Here is a 27,979-nt window from a genome sequence, read left to right on the forward strand (position 1 = left end):
AAGAAGCTGAAAAGGTATTCAAATTATAAAAAAATCAATCCAAAAGTACTACTGGTGATTTTATTGTAGCTATGCGAATCACTTGTACCAACTAGAAAATTATCAATTATAGTTAATAAAAATTATCAATTAAGTTGATGATTCGCTACTTCATGGCATGTATCTATTGTCAATTGTATTCAAATTATAATCTTAGAGTATTTTTACTCAATCAATCGACAATAATGGTGGGTTTCTCAAAGACTTTCCGTATGTTAAAAGTTTCACTTTAATGCACATTTGATACTTGAGAAAATATTACTATATTTTTTTTAGGTAAATCAAAAGATAGTCTATAAATACAACACTTAACATCGTATAACTTCCAAATTTATCGAACATTAAAGCAACCTTACTCGATTGGGAGGACATTTATCGAAAGTCGGGCTGTTTTATTTGATAAATATCTATATGGTCACGAAATGAAGAATATCTGGTATTTTTTTTATGAGTGTCATCGGATTTATTTGGTGATTATGATAACTAAAAATGTTCATTAATGGTAGGTAAAGAACAACAAAGTAGGATCATGCTTGATCCTCCTTGTCAATATTCATATCCAACCTCAACAAATCAACAAGGACTTGATTGAAATATATTAAAAATGACTTACTTTTGATAAACTCACTACTTATAGACTTGGTCATATAATGACTTTGTAAATTTTTCTACACCTTAACTAGAGATGTAAGTTCTCATTTGTAAAATACAATTATATAATATATAGTCTATATAGTTCTTCTTAATCTATATCATCTAATTAAATCATCAACTTTTTTTAATAGCCATTATTATGCTAATAAATATAGTATTCTTTATTGTCATAGTCCAAAATTTTGAGTTCCATTAAACATCTCCATCTCAAATTTTATAATCATAATTAATTGCCATTTCAACCATACTTAGTTGAAAAATTATGCATAGTGGAAGATAGATAAGAGTAAACAATATATTAAGATTAAAAAACAAGAAATCAATAAATTAGTTTTAAGTAGAAACTCAACTTAAATTGAGTTCTGGTACAGCAGAAAAATTGAAGGAGTGTTTAGAAATTTAACCTATTTAACAAAATGGACTGAATTATAATACTACAGAAAAATTGAAGGAGTGTTTAGAAATTTAACCTAAGAGATTTAATACTACAAAATTACAGAAGAAATAAAAACAGAGGACAGTAACCGGTCGTTAAAGCAGTATATATATACACTTAGATTTGTATAATGGTTAAGTGATAAAATCTCACATTATAGAGAGAGAGACGCACATTTTATAACTAATTTAGTTATTTTCGTATGCTTTCTTCAATTTCTTTTGAAATCTTGATCTTATAGCAGAAAAAACAGTACAAAGAGATCAGATAATTGTGAATTGTTTACACGAAAATGGAGTTGTTTTACTATCTAGTGTTCGGCGGATTAGGAGCAGTGGTTGCTGCGTCGGAGCTGAGCAAAACCACCAAAGATCGAATCAATACGTCGCCGGCGTTTAATTCTTTCAAGAATAATTACCTTCTTGTTTACTCTCTTATGATGGGTAATTTTTCATTTCTGTTTTAGATCTCTTATACTTAAATCTGGATCTGATCTTATTGTATATATTTTTGTTTACATTGATTTTGTAAATGTAGTTTTATTTTATTAACATGTAATTATAGTGGTTGAGACTCGACTGTTGGCCATTATAGCCCGGATTTGATAAGTATGTGGCTTGCAGGCGGTCCATATCCCGGAGTTCGAGAGTGATCCTGGATGTAATTACTTAAAAAGGGTCCTTAAAATTTACGCAATGTGTCATGATTTGGATTCTTTTAAGTTTTGGATAGATAATTAGTCCCATTAATGAACAATCTGATCCTATTGTAAGTACTTGGATTGATTTGCTGTTCTGTTTTTGACAAATTTATTACAGTTATGTGCTGTTTTTGTTTTGTGATTATGTAAGTTGAATCTGGGTGGTCTTGTTTTTTTGAAATTAATGTCAGTTGTTGATTGGTTGGTTATGTGTAGATCTCTGCTTTATGTTGTAATTCAGATAAAGCTTTTATGATTTGCTTATTTTTATTAATGTTTATTGGTCTGTTGGTGTGTCTCTGCAAATCATTGCATTAACTAGTATTATTGTCGTGGCGGCGACAGCCGGTGATTGGTTGCAGGGTCCATATGTGTACTATCTGTATAGCACATATGGGTTTGGGAAAGGAGACATTGGACAGCTTTTTATTGCTGGTTTTGGATCCTCCATGTTGTTTGGGACTATTGTTGGCTCTTTAGCTGACAAACAGTGAGTTTATCTTCTTCGAGTATTTTGCATTGTTTGTTTATACTTTATTTTTGTCTTATCTTCCTGATGTTAAGATTTGCTTGCTTTCTTAATTCAGGGGTCGAAAGAGGGCATGCGTTACTTATTGCATCACCTATATCTTGAGTTGTATTACTAAGCATTCTCCTCACTACCGAGTTTTGATGCTTGGTCGTGTTTTGGGAGGCATCGCTACTTCCCTTCTATTTTCAGCATTTGAATCATGGCTAGTCGCAGAGCACAATAAGGTTAAAAATCTTTCTGTTTATATGAAAAAATGGCTTTCAATGCTTTTATCGAAAATTTTCTCAGTTATTTTAGAATGTTTGGTTTCTGTAAATTGTCATGTGATTCGTTGTTTGTTTATACTGTGTTCACATCGTCAGAAAAAAATGCAACTGCCTGCTGATGATTACTTATTTTATATACTTGATTTGTGTAGAGGGGCTTTGAACAACAATGGCTGTCATTAACTTTCTCTAAGGCAATATTTCTGGGCAATGGTCTTGTTGCTATAATAGCTGGACTGTTCGGAAACCTTCTTGTCGATACATTTGCTCTTGGTCCCGTGGCCCCCTTTGATGCCGCTTCATGCTTTCTTGCAATTGGAATGGCCATTATTCTTTCATCCTGGTCGGAAAATTATGGTGACACTTCAGAGAGCAAGGACTTGCTCAACCAATTCAGGGGTGCTGCTGTGGCCATTGCTTCCGGTAGAGTCCCCGTTCATTTTGTACATGTCTTTTCATTATGTCACTTGGCTAGCTATGTCATTCTATTTGTTTGTATCTTACAGCTTGTGCATATATAATATTGTGGACCAAATAGGCAGTCATTTACAATTTTTATGTTCTAGTTCTCTTTCTTTATCAATTTAGTTTTATTTAAACTGGCATTTTATGTTCAGATGAGAAAATTGCTTTGCTCGGTGCCATTCAGTCACTGTTTGAAGGTTCTATGTATACCTTTGTGTTCCTTTGGACACCTGCTTTGAGCCCAAATGATGAGGATATTCCTCATGGTTTTATTTTTGCAACATTCATGATGGCGTCAATGTTGGGAAGCTCCCTTGCATCTCGGTTGATGGCTCAGTCTTCACCCCGGGTGGAAAGCTACATGCAGATTGTTTTTATTGTCTCCTCTTTCTCGCTTATGCTTCCCATTGTAACCAATGTACGTATCATCCTTATTCAAGTGGCTTTTGCATTTCCTATCCTTTTTCATTGATCCTGAATCTGTCTGATATGTGTAACAGTTTCTCGTGGCACCTTCTAAAGTGAGAGGCGGAGGCATCTCGTTTTCAGGTTGTATACAGCTTCTCGGCTTCTGCACATTTGAGGCTTGCGTCGGGATATTCTGGCCATCGATTATGAAGATGAGATCTCAGTACATTCCTGAGGAGGCCAGGAGCACTATTATGAACTTCTTCCGCATTCCTCTCAACATCTTTGTCTGCGTTGTACTGTACAATGTAAGCCACATAATTTACTTTTTTATTCATACATCATCAGGAGGACTATGGTTTATGGAATTGTTTGATGTGCTCGGAAATTGTCACCTGATTTTACCGCACATCTGCTGTAATATTTTACTTTAATTATACTCCGATCTGCATCTATCAGAATTCCACTCTGTTATTTACTGGTTCTGTTTTGCTGTTTGAAGGTGAATGCATTCCCAATCACTGTAATGTTCGGTATGTGTTCCATATTCCTATTTGTGGCATCCATTCTGCAGAGGAGGCTCATGGTGATCTCCGACAAGCCAAGTACGATTCTTGCATTTCACTAATACACGTTTTATTGTAGTTTTCATTATCATGCGTAGTTGTTAATATTCGTCCTTATCCATAATGCAGAGTCAGAAGATTGGTCAGCCATGAAGGACAGGGACAATGAGGCGGAACCGCTCAACATTTGATGGAAGCGAACTGACAAAACAGAATTTTCCGTTCGATGCTACCGTTTGAATTTGCAATCAAAATTACAAGAGAAAGGTTTGGTCTTTCCTGCAAAGCAAGAAAAATATAGGGAAAGGTGACTTGGAACTCTTGAGAGATTCATTTTTTAGGTTGACATAATAGTATATTAGTGACTATTTTTGTAGGAACTATCTACAGAGTAATTCTTTTTGAGTTGGGTCTATAGTTTGTACCAAAGAAGTGTAATTTCATATTACCATTTTTTTCAACATTGTCTTATTTATTGAGCTGATAATCATCATATTTCCTATAATTTGAAATCTTATATACTTTTCTCTAACAATCTTCTAATATTTGTAAGTTAGAATTTCTTGTGAAATCAAGTAATTTTGAAGGGTTGAATGATAAAAAATAAATGTAAGTGTAACGGACACACTAAAATGAAAATCATAAGCCAAAAAGAAAAAGAAGATTATATTTTTATACCGAGACCGAAAAAAGAATCGCCAAATGCAAAGACACATGAATTTGACCAAACTTATTTGTATGAACAAAATCGTGTCTTTGTGCTTCTACATCAGGTTATCTATTGTTTAAATAACAATATATTTCATATATTAGCAAATCTTTTCAATAAATATTTGCAAATTTCTAAAACAAATCTGATTTTTTTATTCATAGTCTAATGGATCTACATTAATAATACATTACATCACCTTCAATGTGGCTATAGACAGAAACAAAGCAGAGCTGAAGGCAAATTTGCATGAATATACAAACAAACAAACAACAGCAATAATGAATATCAATCAATTTCGAATACGCTTAATTTGCGTTGCTGCAACTTCCATATCCCCAACAATGAAGAGAATTTTATCCAATATACCTTCCTCTTTTTTCGTGGTTCTCTCTTCCATTAATGCCCGTTTCAACTCTCTCTTCGAACCCAAATAACGTTGAATTTCTCCTTTGTGAACAATATAGTAGTCCAAACCTTCTCTAATTAACTTCAGCCCTCTGTTCATCCAAATTCACATTATTAGTGGCATCATTGCAGGTTTTAGCATTGTAAATGCAAAGAAGTAAGACACATTCATTAGTGATTCACAAGCATATGCGGAAGAGTATTAATGGACGGACGAGGATACAAGAAAACAGGACATGGCTAAACAAAGTTATTTTAAGGTTTTCAATACATTTGCAGAATAGGAAAACGTTAATTGAATAAATTATTCGTGCTACGTAGAATATAAATTTTGGATCTCAGGGGCTGAAAGCTTCATAAGATGTTAGGTTGATACACACCGGGCAAGGTATTAGGTATACCTATGTTTGAGCATGGGACATAGTAATATGGATCGTGGGTCGAAAACATAAATTTTGAACCGAGAATGGAAAGTAAAACCTAAATCCAAGTAAAACTCCAAGCAATAAATATCTATGTAAAAGATAGGTATATTTTTTTAGACATAAGTGAAAAGTACAGCTCAACATCAATATAGAATTTGGTGAGAAGAAAAGAATCTAACCGGTCACACGACCTCATATATACACACACACACACACTTCTGGACAAATTCTAAGTATCATTCTTCATTCTCTATTCTTCTACTTTTATTCTCTTTATATATCAGTACTCACATAAAACGCCAGAGTAAACTGCCGGAAAACCCCTCTAATGATTCATTTCCAATGTACAAATATGTTTTGATTGAAAATTTCAGCTATGAAACATGTAATCTAATTGAATAATTCATCAGTTTCATAAAAGAGGTGTTCTGTTACCACACCACTATCAAAGCAAGCATAATATATACTACTATAATTTATGTAAAAACTGAGCTCAACTTACAGTCCAATTCGGTCACAACGATCCTGAACCTCATACACATCTTTCCATGATCTGGAATCATCAGGGGCAAAGAATGCAGCTCTATCTCCTCCCCATCTTTCCCTGAACAGATTACACCACAGACCATTCTCCGACGCCATCGCCTTCCATTTCTTGCTCACTTCATAAAAATTCACAATCTCAGCAACTTCATTATAATGAGAAAAAACGAGAAATGAACAGAATTTCTTTTTTATAAATAGGAGAGGGAAAGCGCTTGTAGATAGATTTGAACCCACGACCTGGCAGCAGCGCTTATACCATTTGAGCTATTATAGTTCAGATATTAACAGAATTCTCAACATATATGATACAAAAATGAAATTCCTTCAATTACATGAATTCAAAGGCAAATTCATGAAATTCCTCCAAAATTTACATGAATTCATAGGCAAATTCATGAGCATAAACTAATATATCTGAGAATAAATTGAGAGTTTGACCTTGTAGAGCAACGGCGAGACTGTGATGATCCAACGAATTGAAAATCTTGAGATACAGATCTGCTGGCAATTTCTCCATTATCAAAAATAATTAATTTAACCAGTTTTAAATTTAATGATGAAGAACGAGGCACTTAAAATTTCCTAACTATAAGAAATGATTGCCACTTGTAGCTCTTTGTTTAACTGTTTAATTTCCTTTTTGGTAGTTAGTAGTTACTTGTAGCGGTGACCAAATTTTTGAGCCGACCGAACCGATTGCTTTCGGTCTGTTTGGTTTTGTTTCTAAATTTTTCTGTTCGATTTTGGTTTTAAGTTTAACTGAACCGACCAAATAACTGAATATTAAAAAAAAAAATTATCTGTTTTTTTATGGATTTTAATCAAATTGGCAAAATTTTGAAAAAATTTCACTTTTTTTACCTCGGTTTGATTCTCAATTTTATTATGGTACGTTCGGTTTCAATTAAAATATATTTTTGATTATTTTTTATTTTAGAACTGGAGAGTTCGGTTCAACTGATTTTTCTATTATAACTGAACTAACTGAATGCTTATTTCAACTCACGTAAAAAAAAATTGACAAGGATCAATTCACCATCTCAAGTCTTAATTTGATATAAATTGTTTTGAAAAAAAAATTCGAGAAAAAAGGAATCCACACTTTTACAAATTTAGGTTTTTTTTTTATTTGAATAATTAAGTCTTCTCTATAATGCCCAGTTGGCATGTCTTTTTCTTCTACCACATATTGAATACCATAATCCTTCTTATCTTTTTTTCTTTTTCTAAAGATAGAATTTATTAATGAAGTTTAAATTATAATTGAAAAATTATATAATAAAATTAATATATAATTTATTAATTTTAATTTAAAATATTAACAAACAACTCAAAATACAAGCAAAACATAAATCGAAAAGGTTTAATTTTTTTTATCCGTTTTTATTGAAAGTGAATTTTAAGTTATTTTATATTTTTTTTTTCAATCGAATCCTCAAACTTTTATTCTAATTTTATTCAACTCCCTCACAAATAACGTCTAATTTTATTCACATTCATAATTTGTGTATAATTTTTAAATTTTACTACTAGTCTTATTTATCCTATCTAACCAATTAAATATATATGTGAGGAAAAAATGTTTAAATTATATAATTATACATCATAGCAGCAATTCACCCTTCCAAAATTTTACAAGTCTATTTCAGTTTGATAATTTTGTTAGCTTTTTATAATTTAATTGATATAAATTTTTCACATTAATACAATATTATTTTGTCCTTTTTATTCACGTTGAGCTTCAAACTCACTTATTTTTGCTTAAATGTAATTTAGTTTTCAAAAGCATCAGATATCGCAAAAATTACAAACTGCAATAATTATATATAATTAGGTATAGAAAACATAATTAACAAAGAAAACATATTGAATAAATTATTTACCCTTCCAATTACGAATTCTTACTACTAGACCAACCATCCATATATGTACATATTGATACATATGTAGTCATCTGGTTGAATTGAAGCAAAACCATTTAAACTAATGTAGCAAATTATTTATAAAATCCAAAACAAACTATTTACAAATAAAAATCAAATCTAAATGTTCAACCACTAATAACTAAAAATTAAAAAAAAACAAAAGTAAAAAGTTTGGCTAATATACTGGACAGCCCTCCATAATAACACCTTTAGCCGTTGGACAGCCAGCCAATGGGCATCCTTCTACGTTAGTTCCCCACCAATCAAGCTCAACTTTCCAGTAAGTCAAACTAACAAATATCAGAATCGTCATAAACGCCGTTCCGGCGTCAAGTCCGCCGGAAAGAACGTAGTTATACCTTTTCCACAGGTCTGGATGGTACCGGAAAAACACGAAGCCGGAGAGGAATCCAAGCAGTATCCAACTAGTATAGTTGACGGCGGAAGCCGGAGGAATCATTCCGATGGCACCGAATACGATGGGCATGTGAATGAGACGAATCCAATTCTTGGTCGGAAAAGCTTTGTGCGCCAGCCACACTATAGCTGGAGCTACTGCTCCGACGAGGAAGAACCAGTTTATAGCTCCATATTCACCTAGGTTTCCGAAGATTCTGCGGGGACCGATGAGCCCCCAGATGACGGAGGCGTCGAAGAAGACTCTGTCCATCGGACATGTCCATGGACTGTTCTTGGGAAGAACCCTAGTGTCGCAAAGATTAGGGATAGCGTCCATCATGCCCCATGCAGTTACTAGGTATATCAGCACTGATATTATTGTTCCGGCCACCTGAAATATTCATACTCCGGGGTTAGATTCCGGAGGTCACTTATGTTTTATTTCATATTAAATGTTTGATTATCACATTTAATGATATCATGTCATGTAATTAATGAATGATTTATGATTCAACTTAGAGAAAATAGGTTCATTTAATAAAATATTGTGTTAAGAAGTGTAATTTCGGTTCAAATCAAATCGAGCCAAAAGTTTTGTATTTACTTAAAGCGAATCAAATCAAATTGTCAAGGATTAAAGTTTTCAACCCGAACCAAATTAATCGGTTTGTACAAAAATTTAGTTTGGTTCGATTATTTTAGTGCGGTTTATACTAAAACTTCGAACTGAACACAAAATTAAACATATCTATAATATCAAATCATATGGAGCCAAAATGTCTAAGTTCAATTGATATTTTGGTTTAATTTACTTATTTTGACTCAGTTTACACTAAAATTTTGCGAAAAAAACATTTTATGTTCAAAATCAAATGGAACTAAAAGCGGAGTAATTGTTTTTTATAATATAAGACCAAATTGAATTTTTCGATTTATTTTTTGAAAACCAGGCAACCGTCTAAAAAACATACTAATAAAAAATTAAATTCACATATATATGCTTAATGTAAGTACAAGGTGGATTTAATTATGCAGAGTGGGAAATTAAAGAAAGCTGACCTGTGCCATGAACATGGACCTAGGTGGAATCTTCATGTAATGACCAAGTTTAAAATCCTGCAAGAATGTGAGAGCTTGACTGCAACTGATATATCCGTACACCTTGAAGCACATATTGGCAACAGGATAACCAGGGTATATATACCCAATTATGTATTCTGTAATAATGTTCAGTCCCGGCGCTTGATTCGTGGTGGCGTAGATAATTCCGACCGGCAGAGTGAAGAATAAGGAAATAGCGCAGGCTAGCAGCACTCCCCACCACTTCAATTGAAGTGAATCATTGTAATATTCACAGGTGGCTATTACAGCAGCAATGTTTGTGACTACGATTATGTGAAACCACCATGTCGGAACTGATTTGTATTTCTTCATCAGCCTAGTGTGTACGTCGATTTTCCGCTTTCCGGTGTATGCTCTTTTCGATTGGTTCCAAATGTCGCTGCAATTAAAAAATCAAAGTCATTATCAGACAATGGCCGAGTCAGAAAATTTGCAATAAATAAAAAAATAAGTATGCTCGTGCTTGAAGTCTAAGGTTTCCGAAAAAACGGAATCAATTAACTCGAATATTCAAATTAAAAATTTAGTTCGATCCAATTTTGTACCATAACTGACCAATTTAACAAAATTTTACACAGTAAAAGTAAAATTTCAGTTCAATTCAATATGAATCGAACACACTTATTGTCAACTTGCTGACTGTGGCGGATCCAAAAGAATTTTTCCAGTTTATAAAAATATAGGTCCAACTAAAAAAATGACCAAGTTGACTAAGTTAGTTCAATTTAATTTTTAATAATAGAATCAATTTGGCTCGATATGAATTATTAAATCTATAGTCAACTTAGAGGTAGTGGCGGACCCAAAAAAATATCTTCCAATCATAAAAATGCATGATCAACCTAGCTATTAGTCAACACAAATTTTCATAGATAGATAATGGACTTAATTTTTTTTTCATAAAATAGACAAAAATATTAATTCAACCTATTGTATTTTAATAAAATGAACAAAAATAGGAATCGGATTACGATTAATAAATTGATAAGTCGATCGTACCTTCCATTGAAGAGAAAAACGTGCATAAATGTAGCGGCAAGAGCAGCGAATCCAGCACCATACGACAGAGCAAAAAAGATACTGAGATGAATAGGTCCAGTTTCTGAATAAACTTCCTTATCAAGATGAAAATTGGCATCTACAATGCTATGGACGTTGAAAATGTCGCCGTTTCCTTGGAAAAGATCAATAGAATATAGAGGGAACGTTTTAGCATTGTAGAAATTGCACCAGTAACCAATGGGAACCAAAACATAAGTTACTAGAACAAATCCAACAGCAATGTTCACAGTTGCGAACCATGGGCTAGCCAGTGGACTCCCGAGATACGACGAAACTGTAGCCCAGTCGAACCCTATTGCACCGATGCCTAGACCTTGTAGACCTGAACCGAGCTGGTTAACTAACACGGACTTGGGTGCGATCCAACAAACCCAAGAGAATGCTGTCAGGAGTGAGAATAGATAGCCGGGGAAGATATAATAGCAGAAGCTGGCAATGAGGACTATAAGAAAGAATTGTGTTCGGTTAACCGCGCCTTTCTGCCTTTTGTCTTTCTCGTGTAGCGCCCTGCACGTAGTCATTGATTTATGCAAAATGAGATGCACTCGATATACGCGAAATTCTTATATGAATTATGTCTATCGCGCCATCCGTAAATAGATATAACAACATTTAATCTAATTATTACATTTTCATATACATAACGAGAATTCTTATACATCACATAATTATATCAATAATATACGTCAATTATTAAATACTTTGTACGTGTGTTTTAAAAAAAATTACTATTTGAATGACGTCAAGACATCAAATAATATCAATAATATAACTTAACTATTAAATCTTTTCTATGTATGTTACACTAATATATTTATAGTGTCTCTACTTTATTATCAGTTACAAATAACATTGTAACATATCAAACAATAATAATTATATTAGTTATTAAAATTTTCAATCTAATCCGTCAAATATTACTATCAATAATACAATTTGACTATCAAAGTTTTATACATATGGTCAAATATACTAATTGATTATATTTACAGAGGGTTAAAATTTTATAGATAAATTTCATATAATTATTTCTAATATATTACGAAAACAACCCTACAGGCTCACATACCTGAATAATGAGACTTGCACCAGATTGGACGGCCACCACATCTCTGCCGGCTCCACCAGATATCGCCGGAAAAGTCCGGCCCATCCGAAACCCAAAACCTGCAAATTCAACACGGTGCAACTCATATTATGAGTAAAAAACCTACAAAAACTCAACAAAAAATAGCAAAACCCATCAGAATGGACTAAAAAGAACTAAAATCAAACCTGGGTGGTGAGCATAACAAGCAAAGAAGGAAGAAAAGCAAGCTCCCGCCGATAAAGAAGCTTAACAGCGCTCAAAATATGAGTAGCATAAACAGTTCCGGCGCCGGAGTTAGCAAAAATAGTAATAAGAACATGTTCTTTTACATTAAACGGCCCCGGATTCATACTAAACTCCCACCTACTCCCTTTAAAAAAAGACCTCGTCGGCAAAGTCCTCGCCATCAAATGCCCTAACGGCACCACCGCAATCTGAGCAGATATAGAACTGATAAACATCGGCGATCTCCTATACCAAAAAAACTGGTTCACCGCCGACAACAAAACACACGACGCCACACCCAAAACCCACATTCTAAACGTCAGAACCGGCATGTTCGGATCATCCGTTTTCGGCACAGTCAGCTCCACTTGCTTAACCGGACTCTCCTCCAACTCCTCCTCTCCGGCGCCGGCAACATTGTGCTTCTCCTTCTCCAGCTCTAACGCAGCCATGTCAGGATTCTCAGTCGCCATAGCCGAAACTGAATGGAAATTTAGGGTTAGGTTAGATTCTTATATAAGAGGTTGGGTTTGATCCGTCCGAGGAATCTAAAAAAAGTAAAAGTCTGATTAGAACAGCTAATCAGTGTTTAACTGTAAATGGTAGTTTGGTTGGAATAGGATTTTGTTTCCTTACGCGTTTAGGAATCTATTTGAATCTTTATGTGATCAATGAATCTGCCTTTTAATTCGTTGTTTATTCTTAATTTTTGTTTCTTTATTCATCGCATTTAATTTTTTTTACTTGTTTTCAGCCGATTTTTTAACAGATTGCTCTCTATATTTATGTGTAACAGATTCCTCTCTACATTTTAGCGAATATATAGTTATATATTTTGAAATTCTATCTCTTGGCTAGTTGTAAAATTTCGGTTTCATTTCAGTTCGATGTAGTATGGGCGAGTAAACCGTCGGTTAAACCGAATTAATCTGTTAAATTCTGTTAAATTTTTTTAATTAATTTTATTAGTTTTGTTCATTTATTATTTGATATTTATTTTTAATTATTTTATTTATATTTTTATCGATTTATCTAAATTATAACCGATTTATTTGATTAGTTGATTTTTTTATGATATCAGTGCAAATTTTTATATCATAATTAATTTGATAAAACCTTGTTAATTACAATATATGATTTGATTGGTTTGGTTAATACTAGTGATTCGATTTATTTGATTAACAGGACAAAATAATTTTAATTTTAATTAAATGGTTCAACTTCTCAGTTCTCATCCATACTCCCTATTAATAGAGAAAGGACAAATAAATTTCACGTGTAATTTAGATTTGGCCGGCGACAGAGTTGGAGTGACGTTTGAATGTACGATATCAACTCTCGATCAAGCAACATGTTCATATATGATACTTAAGGGGAAAACAAATTACTCCCTCTATCCATAAATTAAAAAAATGACAATTTTTGATATGCATAATGATTAGTGCCAATTATTTAAAAATCACACACATTTAATTTATTTTATTTACATCTTGATGTTGACAAAAACTATTTGCACCTGTTTTTGAATTTTTAGGTTTCACTTCTACCCCAAATAAGAGTAAAATTGTCGATTTAATTAATATAAGGATGAAAACATTAGAAACAACTAAAGCGAAAAATTATATCATATTTTTTTCTACTTACAAAATTATAAAAAAAAAATCCTTCATCTTTAAAAATGTACAAATAAAACATACTAATAATTATTAATTTTTTAAAATGTTATTAAACAAATTAGATAAAATAATTCCAACCAATCCCGCGGCATCTGAAAGAGTTGTCGATGTTCCTTCTCCAATGAGAAGGAGCAGCGACAACTCCTTCTCGGAAATTATTAATTTTTTAAAATATTATTAAACAAATAAAATAAAAAAAATTCTGACCAATCCCGCCGCATTTGAAAGAGTTGTCGATGTTCCTTCTCCAATGAGAAGGAGCAGCGGCAGCTCCTTCTCGGAGAAGGAGTGTCATTGGATTACGGGTCTAATTTTTTAAAACGTTAGTATATTTTACGGTTTTAGTTTTAAAAAATTATTAATAATTTATATAAATTTAAATAAAAAATGTTTATTATTTTTAGAATTTTTTTGAAGAAGGTATTTTTGTACTATTAATGACATTAACGTTTAATTAAATATAGCTAAAATGAATTTTTTTAATTTTTTTTAAAATAAAAAAAGGTCAATTTAATATTTTGAGATAGAGGTGAAAACTAAAAACCCAAAAAAAAGTACAACTGATTTTTTTTAATGTCGGAGTGTAAACAAAAAAAAATTAACGTGATGGTTTTTAAATAATTAGATTCTTTTTTTAAAAGGATATTTTTCCGAAACAAATGAAGTATGCTATTGATGAATTACAACAAATATTGTGCATTATTACCATATTAATTATTATTATTATGGTAAATTTATCGAAGGGCTTTTATTGGTCATCAGAAAAAAAAGTCAAATACAATTAGATCTTTTGGATCACTCCACAAATTGTTGTTTGTTTTTTGTGAAACAGCCTGTGATTCATTGCCTGCCATATGAAGTATATAGCTGCAGTAGATGCCATTTTCCTTATTTTCGGTCGACTTCAAAACCTCCCTCAAATTAATATCACATGACTATATATGATGTAAAAGTATTTCCTATAATATTTTATGTAAAAACGTGAAATCACAAATAAACACACCACGGAATTCGATAGTGCCACATCCAAATTTAAAAAAATATTAACAAAATAAATTTTAAAATTTTATTTTTTTAACGATTTAAGCTTAACATTTAAAACGTTGCAAAACAAATCCTAACATTTTCGATTTTTGCATTTTGTAGCCTCATCCCGAATTCCGGTCATTTTATACAGATTGCAAAAATGCGAAAATTTGGAATTTTATTTACAAAATTTTAAAACGTTGGGATTTAATCTGCCAATAATATAGCTGCCACATTTGCAAATAATCACCGAAAAACGGTTTGAACTACAAAAGGCGAACTTTGGAAAGATTGGAATTTTTTTGTAACGTTTTAAACATTACGCTTAAATTTCAAAAAATTAGAACGTTAGAATTTGTATTAGGCCAAATGTTATAAAAATGCCAAAACTTTTACAAAAGTTTCACAAAAATCCTGATTTTTCAATTTTGTCGATTTTGGCTAAAAACTGATTATTTGGTTTCACAAAAGTTCTGACCTTTCAATTTTATCGATTTTGGCTAAAAACTGATTATTTGGTTTCACAAAAGTCCTGACCTTTCAATTTTATCGATTTTGGCCAAAAATGAATTATTTGGTTTCACAAAAGTGCTGACCTTTCAATATTTGGCATATGCCACATAGGCGTCACATAGGCAAATTGAAATTAAATTGAGAATTGGTTACAATTAAAACCAAATAACTTATTTTTGGCCAAAATCGACAAAATTGAAATATCAGTACTTTTGTGAAATTTTTATAAAAGGTTTGATCTCTTTACGACATTTGACCTTTGTATTACCAATACCCCCACATAAATCTTCACTAAAGGACAATTTATTAAAAAATAAAAAAAAAATATTAACACGATGGGTAGGAAGACAATGGTTTCCTACTAGAAGTCAAAGATCATCTCCTATCCACCTTCAAAAACCACCAATAATCATGTTTGTTTGTTCATAGTTTGTTCCTCCGTTTTAGCTTGTGAATAAAAAATTTCCATATAAATCATTAAAAGCATGAAAAATATTTCCATCGCCATCTAAATCATCACATAGGTTCTCAATGGATTTTGATTTTAGATTGAAACTCACATTTAGATCAAAATTCTGATTCTTCACTCGCTTCCTAGTCATTTGTAAAACGGCATACTTTAATTGCTATCGTGCATCGAGAGAAAGATAAAGAAGTAAGTCGGAAACGCAGCATATTTGGTGCTATATCACAATTTTCGGGCCTATGCATTGCTTTCATTGATGCCTCTATTCGATATAGTATGAGTTTTAATCATTTTATTATATTATAAAAGGAAAAAGCTACAAATTTGAAAAATAAAATTATACATTATGTTTTTTAAAAATTTCAAATGTATTTCTATTGTGAACAGAACTAAATTGAGTGATTTTTTTTTTACTATATGACAAAGCAAAATCTGGCATGGAATGCAGCGCGGAATCAAACATTTTTATTTATTCCAAATTAAATTTTATCTAACCATTTAGTTCATTTTAATAGTCTCGGGACTTAACTTTACCGTAGCCTTAATTTCGTTATAAATATCTCATATTTTTTAAAAAAATTCCGGAAACAGCTCGAAATAAAGTCCATCTCAAACTTGAAATGGTTCTATCCTAAGGGCGCCATCAATGATTATAGAAAAAAGTCCACAATTTAAAATGTCTAATAGTGTTTTTTCTTCTTCTTGTAGTTATTGATGGTAGCTGTGAGTAGCATGTATTATCCACCGAATTGAGCATGAAATTTCAATGATTTGAAGTCTGAATTATTGATTCTATTCTCATTTTTGCGGCTGAAAAAACCTATAGACAGTTGCATGTACATCCCGGACCGAAACTTTTTTCCAAATCAGATTCCACTATAAAAATTATTGGACTATTTACAGTTGCAGAAATGGAAGTTTTTATGGTTATTTAATGAGCAAATTACTATATGGCCCTTCATATTTGATGTAATTCGCACTTTAGTCCCTATATACTGTTTAAAAATTAAACTATATGGCCCCTCACTTTTGTTTCCGTCAACAGTTTAGTCCCTCCGTCCATTTTTGCTGTTACTCAACGAAGTCAAAGGACTTAGGGATACATTAATTTTCAAACTTAAGGGACGAAATCGTTGACAAAAACAAAAGTGAGGGGTGAAATTGTTGAGAAAAACAAAAGTGGGGGGCTATATAATTTTGTTGACTTCGTTGACTAACACCCAAAATGGATAGAAGGACTAAATCGTTGACAAAAATAAAAGTGAAGAGCTATATCATTTGATTTTCAAACAAGAGGGACTAAAGTGTGAATTATGTTAAATGCGAGGGGTGTCATAGTTATTTACTCTTATTTTATTCTTTATAAAGTAAATATCATTTTACTTATTATCATTCTCATCGTTCGAGCACCTTTTGAACTAAGAAAATTTAAAAGAATATAATCTGTATATCTTAACACAATTTTATGAATTTTATAAAAATTCATCGTTTAATGTAAGAAAATGCAAGAAAGTCCGTGTATTATGAAATCTCTTATGTTTAAAATCCACCATTTTATTTTCCACTTCCTAAATGAAAAAAATTAAAATCCATCTTTTTTAATGAATCATGAATTGTGTGACAATTTAAATTTACCACATATTTTCTTATAAATCTTTGAATTAAATATTCAATCCGAACGGTAAAATTTATAAATCCATCAATCTTCATTAAAATCCATGGATATAGTAAAATCTATGTATTTAAAACCTCTCAATCGAAAAGGTCTACAAATGAATAATTATGACACTCATCTGATAGTTAAATAAAAAAAAGTTTATTTAAAATAAATAAATATACATAGGCCGATTTGGTTTTGTAAATCGGACCGAAACATATCCAGTCAAATACGATTGGAAACTTGTAAAATCCATAACCGGAAAAAAATCGGCCCGAAATCGTAGGGAGGTGGGCTCCAGGCTGAGTCCAAATTGATTATGATAATGTTAAAAATCACGAACTTTACATGTTTTTTTTTTATTTTAATCACGCAATTTAAATTGTCATTTTCATGCACGACTACCACTTTTTTTTCAAACTCATACACGGTGTTGAGGTGTCATGGCACCATTTGTGTAATTCGCCGAGGTAGAGGTTATTTTACACTAATAAATGAGTGTGACCTCAGCGCCGTGTATGAATCTAAAAAAAATGGTAGTTTATGCTTGAAAATGACAAAATTTCAACTGCGTAATTAAAATGAAAAAATATGTAAAGTTCATGATTTTTTTTAACATTAATATTTATCGTCTTTTTTATATTATTTAATTAGATCTAATTCATTAATAGTCTCCATCACACCTATAATTCATTGAATTGCTTTTTTTTTTTAAGTTAGTTAAATGTTTATCTCTAATTTTCTATCGCTTGATTAGGTAAAAATTATTGATAATACTAGTTATATCTATATTTAGTTGAATGAATTTAACAAAAAAAATTATCAAATTTATTTTCATATTTTATTGTTTTTTTATCAATACTTATTTTATTGCTTGATTATTTTAATTTATTATATATTAGCCAGAGATTTATTTTATTTCTTTCGTATCATAAGATTAGCTTACAATGTTCGATAAAAAATTAATTTAATTTAATTTTTTTGAACTAGTTGAAACTATGAATCGAAGTCAGTCAATTCCAAGCTTGCCCAAAATTGAACGAGAGGCGGCTCATGGCCGTTTCCAGATCCCTTTAACTTGAGCTAGTGATTTCAAACCGAAATTTTCATTTTATGAATCGTGACCATCTCTAACACAAATCATATAGTTTGGAAATTCATTTATATTCATACCTCATAATGATTTTAAAATATCAAAATTTAAAATTTAAATCTATAAAATAAAATAGGATTATTATAGCAAGAACTGCACTGAACCATCCTAAATTGTACTTGATCAAATTACAACTAAATTTATAAATACAAATTCCGTTGTATGTTTTAATATTATTGTACTATTTATAAATGTTAATTTGATTCAATAATAAATGAAAAGAAATTAGAATTTAGTACCTTTTTAATTATATAATTTATTTTTAAAATAATTATTAAATTGTAAGTTTGCAACATTATAAAAAATATTACATAAAATAATATGCATTTGGATTAAATTGCAACAAGTTTTAAAAAATTTAATTTTTTTCACCATAGGTCGAGTTAAAAATGATAAAAAAATAACAAAAAAAACACTAAAAAAAAATTGATTGAAAAACATTGGCTAAAAATGCAGCGAAATGATCAAATTGTGACATCATTAGAAAAACTTAAAAGTTTGTTTACATTCCAACTACCCATAAAATTTAGATTTTTTTTTTTTTGCAATTGGACCTTAAAAAAATATATACGTGACATAGCAACAAAATTAACGCCTACAAACTAATAAAAAACAATTATCCTCGTAGATATAGCACAATCTCAACTGCGGTACCATCTAAACAACCAGCGTATTTTCTTCTCGTCGTTTTTTTCTCTCACTGCCGCTATCAACAACAAAAGGGAAGAAGTATCTGTAATAACAATCCCGCCGCCACTCCTACACCATCACCACCTATTCTTCCTCATCGACACTGCCCATTTTAAGCTTTTTCCAAATACCAGATGATGTTTCAGATTACTCAACATGCAATGCTCAAACCAAATTGTTCTTGCAGTTCGCCACTACCCTTCATCGATATCTCTATATTTTTCTAATAGCCTAATGAACAATCTTTCTAACCCTTATTTTATAAAACAAATAATAAAAGGAAATCCATTAACAAGCTATGATATTCACAGATTTAAGCAGCTCCTCCAAAATATATTTCAATTGCATAAAGCTGCTGTATTTTTCAATTTGTTCATTCTACCACTTCTACATCGAAGTACTCAACCTGCTCAGACTCGAAGAAGGAACAAGGAACAAGATCACAATGCCAAGAAATGTCCGGAGAACGTAGATCTTATTTCCAATCGTTAAATATCTTCGTATAGATGACACTAAAAAGATTCATCTAACGGAATTGTGGTATATATACAATCGTTCACAAACGTAACATAATTAGCAATTAAATATAGCCTATTCCCTTATGTAGCCTATATCCAGCAAAATAATCATAGGTCCACACCTATGTAGCACCAAAACAAAAAATTTGAAATGAAAAACACCGAAATGAGAAATGGCAAAATGGGAATTTTATACAAATATGTTACAAACATAGAGTTTTAGAGTTTCAAATGAGCTTTCGGAAACTGATATAAAAATGCTGAAATTATGCAGACGTTGAGAATTTTTCATGCAACATAGATCCAAAGATTCCAAACTGATAAACAGAATCAAGAGTTAGAAACAGCAACCAGTAATAGTTGTATATCTATCAAAAGATAATAATGAAGTATTTACGAAGAAGATACGACACAAAGTATTAAGTATAAAAAGCTGAAAGATGCACCAAAACGCCAAAACCTGGAGAACACACCAAGCAATAAACTCTTCCAATTTTTCATTTTGAAGTCAAGCCATTTTCCGTTCTTTTGCTCTTTTAAAGATGAACAAGACTCGATATAAGACATGTCATTAAAATATGAAGGTAAGACATTAGCACTAACAATGTCTGGTTCTATGAATTCAGCGTCTCATCTATGACAGGCCCAGTAAATAGCAAAATGCAGAAAATCATAGCTATAGTCAGCAAGAAACAGTTCGAAATTAAAGGAATCGTTAAGTAACTAAAGCAAATAAAACTCGGCAGTTTCTACCGGAAAGCACACACCAATAGTGTACAGAGATTACGTCATAAATTATCGAAAAACACACTATTCATTTTCTTCCTAAAGAAAATGTCATTCGGAGATTTGTGTAATTCTTGTAACTGCAAGGCTCTTGTATCATCCCTCATTATCATAACATCCCCGGTTTGCGCAAATCGTACGGAGAAGGGTGGTACCATAATTTAGCCTGATTCATTATTTAAAATAGAGCTTCTCTTAGCATCTAATCGCCATGAATAATAAGATGCCGAGCGCTTAAAAGAAAGTATTTAGTCACCTGTACAATCGCATAATTTAACGTTTTCCACGATGCCCGCCACCTGATCTCGCACCAGGAAAGCGAGCAAATTGCAACCTTAAATGGGACGAGTCACGGTCATGCTCATCAAATCTATAACCTGCAAAATCGAGCTCTGGTATTTTACGCTGAATAACTGACCACGCTTTGAATGTCGAATTAACGAGCAGATAAGAGTTTTAATGGCGCTCAAAATCAATTATTGCAGGTACACACGCTTAATCAATTACTACAGGTACACACTCGATATATAACATATATGCCAAGATTAGTATGCCGAGCTACTGTTCTACCTTCATTACGAAACGCACCGCACACGAGGAATAGGACAAAAGAGCCCATCTGTTTCCAAAATTTACGGTCGCCAATAGGGTATGGTATCTATCGCAAGAAGAATGCAGTTTGCATAAGCTGGCATGAGGCTTCATATGGCAGAAGGAAACTACAGAACCTTGAGGTTAAACATGACTTTGCAACATCTCCGGTGGATTCCATTTAGATTCTCAACTGAATGTCTAATTGCATAGATCTCAGATCGTTTTAGTATCCTGTTTGACCAGTAACCAGTCGCCTATAACTCGTTCAGACCCTTGAAGCCAAGTAGGTTTTAAGTCGATTATACTGTTTTGGTTGGTAATAGTGACACAAATGAACTGACTGATCCTCAGTTCTGGGAGAGGATGAAAATTAGAAAGGCTACTAGTCCAAAAACGTCCATCTACAGCCAACTTCTTTCACGAGATGCCTTATCAATGCCAAACTATTGTTAGTCGTGATGCGAGTTTGAATTTGTGATTAGGTGTTTAATATAAGAATTGAATGTCAAAACCATCTTATGTTACCAAAGATCATAAATACTATAAAAATCGACCTATTTGTAGTCATTAAACCATCATAGAGGCTCTGAGTTAATCCAACCAGTTCCCTCAATCCAGTCCAGAATAGTACAAAAAAATTGAGGAAAAAAAGGAGCTGATAACAAATTGAAAGCATGCAAGTATAATGGACCAATGAAGGGAGGGAAGGACAAAGCATGTTAAGCTCACCATGTAACGCATCCATGGCCGTGGCAGAATGTGCAGGACTCAAAAAGTCAACAAAACAGAGTACCAGCGGATCTCCTCCAGGCTGTAAGATTTCAAATTTAATTTCAAGTTACTACCATATTGGCCTACATATCAGAAGAGGAAAACAAATACAGAGAAAAGAAAGGAACTCACACGTCTTGATTCCTTGCTCACGAGTCTCACTTCTTTGTAACCAACAAAAGGACGGAAGATATCTATTATGATTTCACTGAGTTGAGGAACAAAAGAAATAAACCTAGAAAGGAAAAGGAAAAGCAACTGTAGGGTTGCACATGGAAACCAATGAAGGATACGTGCAACCTCCCGTCGAGAACAATCAGATGGCAACCCCTCTACAAACAGTGTGCTGGAAGCATCGGGAGGAAGGGAAATTTCAGGTCTTCCTGACCCCAGAGACCTGTCTTTCCCAGCAGGCCCTGGTTCCAAGCCTCCCATACCCTCGATACGTGGATCGTCAGCAGGACGACTAGGAACTCCACTAATTGGTCTAGCAGATTGTCCTCCATTATATGGTGGAACTGGCTGAAATACAAATACTGGTAGTCAGTTCCTATACAAAATCAAGCAGCGTGATATGGAGGTCCAGAAAATATATTAAGAATAAAAAAGTTAACTACCGCGCCGCGCAAGTATCGCTCATACGATGCTTCAATGGAATCTGTATCTCTAACTGAACGTAGAGGTCCTCTGTCATCTTCACGGGCATAATAATTGGGCGGCTGATGCCCACTAGGAATATCTGTTAGATTACGTATTTTTAATCCAGTAAAAGATTTAAATAATCAAGAATAAAGTAAAAGAAAGTGCTAAAAAATATAACACTCAGAGCAGAACAATTCAAGAATCGGTACAGAATAGGGATCTAAATGGCTTGCAGTAGTAATAGGAGAACAGTAAATTTTAAACTAACCCTTCTTTATCTCCTAGGACATGCAATTCATATTATTACATAAACTACAAGCTAGCACATTTTGGTTCCCTAATCAACATTCACACAAAAATGGAGAGATCGGATTCGGAAATATCCATTAACCATAGTCATACACCCAAAATTTATCCAGGAAACAAAGTTCTATGGTTCATCAGGTTGTATTTGCTTATGATAACCTTGTAATTTTAAGGCTAGTAAAACAAAAGTTGAGTATCAAATAACTTCATAGTTGTTGCTCATTTACAATAGCCCTTGATCGAGTTTCACCCCACCATTTTTGTGGTGACAAGGACTCACTCTCCCAAGCCAAAGCCCAGGATCACAGTCAAATCCTGGAATGTGGACCACCCGCAAGCCACATACCTGGCAATTCCGGGCTATAATGGCTAGCAACCACTCCATTTATTAAAAAAAAAACGTAGCCGGGGTTTGAATTGGCAACCATGGTACGCAGATGGCTGGGGCTTAGACCACTAGACCAACTTCGCCCCTCATTGATATGGAAAAAGTTGATAAAGAAAATGGAGCTCCATCCTAAGTAATTGCTGGTATGCGGCATAAACAGTTTGATACGAGTTGCCGAATGGACTAAATAATGTTGGCCTCAGCTCCTCACAGCTGGTTTCATGGAATTCTATTTGTGTTTTAATTAACCACTGAATAAACTTACAGATAGTTTTAATCCTAATTTGAGATATTTCAATTCTTAATCTTTTTCTTATTCTCTCGAATAACTTCTTATAGAAGTGAAATGTTGTTAGATATATAATTATAAAAATTAATGATAATAAATTTACTAAATTAAGACATAAGCTAACCAATCTATCAATTTAACTAAACAGGTGAATTTGTTAAGTATTAAAGGAGAACGAATTGAAAAGAAAGTGAACTCAATATCTATATATAATTACTCAAAAATTGAAGAGAATTTTAAGAATAAAGTACCGTAATCGGAGCGAGGGCGTTTGCCGACGATGGTAGGTGGCTGCTGTATCTGTTGCTGCTGCGGCGGCGGCGGTTGCTGCTGCTGAAGCTGCTGCTGCGGTGGCTGGCGTAGGTCGCTGTATCTCCAATAGGCGTCGGCCATAACTAGGAGAAAGGGGGAGGAAGAAGACTTCGAAGAAGTAGAAGTGTTTATTTTCCAAACCGGAGATGTCAGACCAAGTTTAGAGTAGTTCAATAGTTAGTGAAAATGGGTGAGTGGTATCGGGTCGGATCGGGTGTAAAAACTTAACCTGAGTAATTAATGAATTAATTGTGATCTTTATTGTACTTTACTTATATTTCATTTTAGTTACTGTGATTTTTTTTTGGGGGGAAATTAGACAGTACACCGCATAACAGCAAAATAATCTCACTTATACTGTTTAATTAGTCTGTGTTGAAGAATACTTAATCAATTTGCAGAAATACTTTATCGATTGCAAAAGTATGGTTTTGAATCTACTCTTCTGTTGTCCTTTCAATCATCTAGGCCATTTTTTTTTATGTATGGACCTATCTCTAATATAACCCTATTTCTCCATTTTTTATTTTGATTCCCCAGCAAATCATATAAAGGTTTAAAATTTTAGTAATTAAATTCCGTCGATACCGCTGTTAGTGCATTATCTTTTCTTACAATACAAACTGAAGTAATCAGACATGAAAAAGAGTTTATCGAACCAATTTCAAAGAAGAGGAAATAAATTAAGGGTAGCGTACAAAATAACGGTTGTGGCGGCTGAGGGTTTCTCGGAATGTGAATTTGCTAGAGTTGATGGGTTTGCGGTGGATTTGCCGGCAGCAGTGGATCCATGAAATCAGTGTTGGACCGCTCTACAATTTGTTCATACATTGCTCGTTTATTTTTTTTGGAGAAAATGGTACATTAAAAAGAGAAGAGGAGAGAAATGAGTAGTTGATGATTTTGAGAGTCATTGAGCATGGTAAGTGGGTATGTTAACAAGGTTTTTTTAGGAAAGCCATTAACAAAAAAATAAAACCAGAGGACAAAAACTCTTCTCTTCTGTTTGGTTTTTGATTAAAATATCTATATACTAGGCAATTCGGCTTTCTTAAATTCATTGTTAAATTAATGACATGGTTTATTATGAATATTCTGTAGGTTTAAAATTTTATAAAACCCTTAGTATACTGTAGTAAATTAAAATTAAATTAATTAAACTGTTAGTAAATTATTAATAAGCCGTTAATAAACTATTTTTGAGTCTTGGTTCGCGAAATTGAATTGGACAATTGTTTTGCTGATAAATTTTAATCAATTAAAAAGAAAAATGAAAATAAGTTTGCTATTGATTATATTTTATGAAATTTAAAACAACATAAAAAATACTAACTGTTACGGTAAAATTAAACAATTAACAATAGTCGGGAAAAAAATATAAAGACTGCTATAATTTATTAGAGTGTTACGAAAGGTATTTTTTTAAGAGAGAGAGAAAGAGGTTATTGAGATATTTAGTCGATCTAAATTTAGTTTATTACTCTCTCCGTTCTAAATTGATAGACACTATTTTAATTTTTTTGTTTCAAATTATAGGCACTAAATATTTACTTTGCTAAGTAATTTTCAAATATATTTTCATTAACTATAAAGAATATTTTGGAAAGACAACAAAAATCAAAAAAACAAAAACAAAAATTAGCACTATATTAAATGAGAGAAAGTATTATATTTCTTCATATATAAATTCATTTTAACTAGAGAATCTAAATTATTTAATACCCATATTAATTCTAAACTCTCTATCAATTTGAACAAATTCTAAATTTAATTTTTTTTATCAAAGGCTAAAATTAATTCTAAACTTAATTAACTATGCATATTTTGTTCGTATGTCAAAATATACTAAAATTGTTCCTTGACATGCTAAAATTATACACATAATATTTTTACAAATATTTTTGCATACTAACAAAATACTAAATCCGTATTATATATATAAACTAAAATTATACCAACAACTTACCATTTATCTATTAGAAGTATACAATGTTATTTTAAACCAGTCATAGTAAAATCTAATTAAGACAGTAATTTTGCCTCTTAAAAAAGACAAGTCATTAATTTTCTTGGAAAATCTTGAGCTTCTCAAGAATAAAGTTGCCTTCCTTATACCTTTGTTTTTTATCATAAGCAGTCACATACTTCCAACCCAACGGCTCACCACACTTACTGCAATTGATCTGAGCAATGGTGAATAGACCGGTGAGCATTTGTTTATCTTCTTTGCGTCCCAACACAACGTTCATCGCATGAGAGAACAAATAGGCCTGCCCTGACTTTGCCTGATTCAGTATTTGTAAAGAAAAGTTGTCAATTAATTTTGATGTTTCACCAAAATGTGTAATTTACAAGGCTCAACTTTTACGCAGCGCGGAAATGGAATGCCGAAGCACGAAAAGATAAGCGGAAAACGATAAAAAGATGTTTTCTATATATACTCTAACTCAAATGGTATAAGCGCTAGACAGAAAACTGTCAAAGTCGTGGATTCAATTCTTTCAACAAGCGCTCTCTTTCTCTAATTATAAAAAAAATATAAAATTATATACAGTGGTGGAAAAAAAAATTATTTAGGAGGGAAGGAATTTTATTTGGCAAAATTACATTTGGCTTTTTCTACATTGAACAACCCATTGTTCAATTATTATTTTTAAAGTTTTCTGACCAAACGAACTCATTAATTAGCTCAATTTTTAAATAAACAATCATTCCCTCTCTTTTAAATTTAAGAAGTTCTAACAAATTACTAATATTCATAATACCAATTTTTACAAATAAGTTTATATGATTCTATTTTCATGCTTTGAAAGTTTAACAGTTAGAAAATTTACTTTAAAATGTTAATTATGATACTTATAATAATTAAAGGATTGAAATATACATTTAACCAAAAAAAACTAAATATCTAGTCTGCTCTTCTATTTCTCTTTTGAAAAAATTGATAGCCCCTCTTCCATTAATGGAGAGATGGAACTTTGGTTAGGGGACAACGCTCATCTAAAAATATCACCCTATATGGCCATATGAATATATTTTTAATAGAGGGGTCGGTCGCCCACCCTTGTTTCTCCTAGATCTCGCCAATGAGTATATTAATATTATATATAGAGTTTCGACGTTTCAGAAAGAAAAATAAAACGTGCAAATGTAAAGATTAAATAATTTTCCATGCAACATAACTCACCTTATAAGATGTTGAAAGAAGATCACTAAAGAAAGCAAGAGGATTTTTGCAATTTATGCAGCTGTAGAAGGGATCATCTCCAGATTCCATCTAACACAAACAATTAACGTTAACAATTTTATTTATTAAGAAATTTAATTAGATTGAGAAAATTAATGTATTTGTCACCAAAAAAATTAATACTTACCTTCTCTACAGATGAAAGGAAGGAATAATATGTTGAAGTTAAAGATAATGAATGAGTAATAAGAGAAGAAATGAAAATGTTGTTTGAAAGCTACTTTATTTTTAATTTGTTGACTTTACTATTCATTGATAATGGCATGTTAACAATATCACTTATTCAACTCATTCTTTTTTTGTAAAAAAACCTCACTTTTTTCTAAATTACAACGCCTTTAAGGGGTTGATTTTCTGACATTTTAATCGGAAAATCACTTCCTCCTTCACCTTTCTTCATTATTTTCAGTTTTAGTTAGCTTTTATCTCTAATAATTACTTATTAAATGGAGTTTATTGTATTTTTGTTGGTATATTTTCGATTTTTTTTGAAACATTTTGTCATTTTAAGTTTTTTTAATTTGCATGTTAAGAATTCATGATCCGAATGAAAATATTTAAAACTTTTTAGCTTTGCATGTCAATTTTTCTTGTTTAGATGATGATACATAAACTTTTCAATATTGATTTTTTTTAATATTATATTATATTTTGATTGTTTTTATTAACATTTGTTTTATGTAGCTGGTGATTTTCTATCTATTTGATTCACTTTAAAAAACATTTTTAAAAAAATTGAAGTTTTAAAGAATTCAAACGGTTTATCAGCATTGTTGAACGAGATTCAAGTTAAGGCTCCCGTACTGTTGGAAAGTTATTGAATTTAAAAAATTAAAAAGGAAAAAGTGCCTTGTAACTTGAAATGAGAAGATAGAGAGTTTTGTGGTTTTCCCACATTGCTTAGGAAAACTCAATACATTGGGTTTATAAACTTGGTCTTTCTCATATGGGTTTGGGCCCCAAGGGGT

General features: G+C 32.1%; 5 protein-coding genes across 8 annotated transcripts; 1 reads left to right on the plus strand and 4 right to left on the minus strand.

The window, feature by feature from the left end:
• The first annotated feature begins 1,248 nt into the window (after window positions 1-1,248).
• Window positions 1,249-4,571, plus strand: LOC126687357 (uncharacterized). The gene is made up of 8 exons (XM_050381900.2): window positions 1,249-1,572; window positions 2,175-2,319; window positions 2,417-2,585; window positions 2,780-3,050; window positions 3,245-3,510; window positions 3,593-3,808; window positions 4,003-4,105; window positions 4,196-4,571. Exons 1-8 carry the CDS (start codon window positions 1,422-1,424, stop codon window positions 4,255-4,257), a joined length of 1,383 nt encoding a protein of 460 aa, XP_050237857.1. The 5' UTR covers window positions 1,249-1,421; the 3' UTR covers window positions 4,258-4,571.
• Window positions 4,572-4,906: 335 nt separating this feature from the next.
• Window positions 4,907-6,766, minus strand: LOC126686131 (uncharacterized). The gene is made up of 3 exons (XM_050380162.2): window positions 6,593-6,766; window positions 6,111-6,270; window positions 4,907-5,275 (listed from the first exon to the last, which is right to left on the minus strand). The coding sequence occupies exons 1-3, from the start codon at window positions 6,669-6,671 to the stop codon at window positions 5,068-5,070; spliced, it is 447 nt and encodes a 148-aa protein (XP_050236119.1). The 5' UTR covers window positions 6,672-6,766; the 3' UTR covers window positions 4,907-5,067.
• Window positions 6,767-8,131: 1,365 nt separating this feature from the next.
• On the minus strand, window positions 8,132-12,740 carry LOC126653592 (oligopeptide transporter 6). Its single transcript, XM_050347517.2, has 5 exons — window positions 11,938-12,740; window positions 11,732-11,829; window positions 10,600-11,169; window positions 9,538-9,979; window positions 8,132-8,869 (listed from the first exon to the last, which is right to left on the minus strand). Exons 1-5 carry the CDS (start codon window positions 12,448-12,450, stop codon window positions 8,255-8,257), a joined length of 2,238 nt encoding a protein of 745 aa, XP_050203474.1. The 5' UTR covers window positions 12,451-12,740; the 3' UTR covers window positions 8,132-8,254.
• Window positions 12,741-19,614: 6,874 nt separating this feature from the next.
• Window positions 19,615-23,953, minus strand: LOC126688268 (RNA-binding protein 1-like). 2 transcript variants are annotated; one of them, XM_050382902.2, is made up of 7 exons: window positions 23,704-23,950; window positions 22,445-22,566; window positions 22,121-22,349; window positions 21,960-22,021; window positions 21,786-21,867; window positions 20,719-20,839; window positions 20,356-20,628 (listed from the first exon to the last, which is right to left on the minus strand). In XM_050382902.2, the coding sequence occupies exons 1-6, from the start codon at window positions 23,843-23,845 to the stop codon at window positions 20,736-20,738; spliced, it is 741 nt and encodes a 246-aa protein (XP_050238859.1). In that variant the 5' UTR covers window positions 23,846-23,950; the 3' UTR covers window positions 20,356-20,628; window positions 20,719-20,735. The 2 variants fall into 2 exon arrangements, with proteins under 2 accessions (XP_050238860.1, XP_050238859.1); XM_050382903.2 differs by lacking the exons at window positions 20,356-20,628; window positions 20,719-20,839 and adding an exon at window positions 19,615-19,993 and having other exon boundaries at window positions 23,704-23,953.
• Window positions 23,954-25,703: 1,750 nt separating this feature from the next.
• On the minus strand, window positions 25,704-27,231 carry LOC126688110 (protein yippee-like At4g27745). Of its 3 annotated transcripts, none has more exons than XM_050382689.1 (3): window positions 27,139-27,231; window positions 26,952-27,041; window positions 25,704-26,049 (listed from the first exon to the last, which is right to left on the minus strand). In XM_050382689.1, the coding sequence occupies exons 2-3, from the start codon at window positions 27,039-27,041 to the stop codon at window positions 25,825-25,827; spliced, it is 315 nt and encodes a 104-aa protein (XP_050238646.1). In that variant the 5' UTR covers window positions 27,139-27,231; the 3' UTR covers window positions 25,704-25,824. The 3 variants fall into 3 exon arrangements, with proteins under 3 accessions (XP_050238646.1, XP_050238645.1, XP_050238643.1); XM_050382688.2 differs by having other exon boundaries at window positions 27,120-27,204; XM_050382686.1 differs by lacking the exon at window positions 27,139-27,231 and having other exon boundaries at window positions 26,952-27,113.
• Between the last annotated feature and the right edge of the window lie 748 nt (window positions 27,232-27,979).

This window comes from Mercurialis annua, linkage group LG6 (assembly GCF_937616625.2).
Source record: "Mercurialis annua linkage group LG6, ddMerAnnu1.2, whole genome shotgun sequence".
Taxonomy (NCBI): domain Eukaryota; kingdom Viridiplantae; phylum Streptophyta; class Magnoliopsida; order Malpighiales; family Euphorbiaceae; genus Mercurialis; species Mercurialis annua.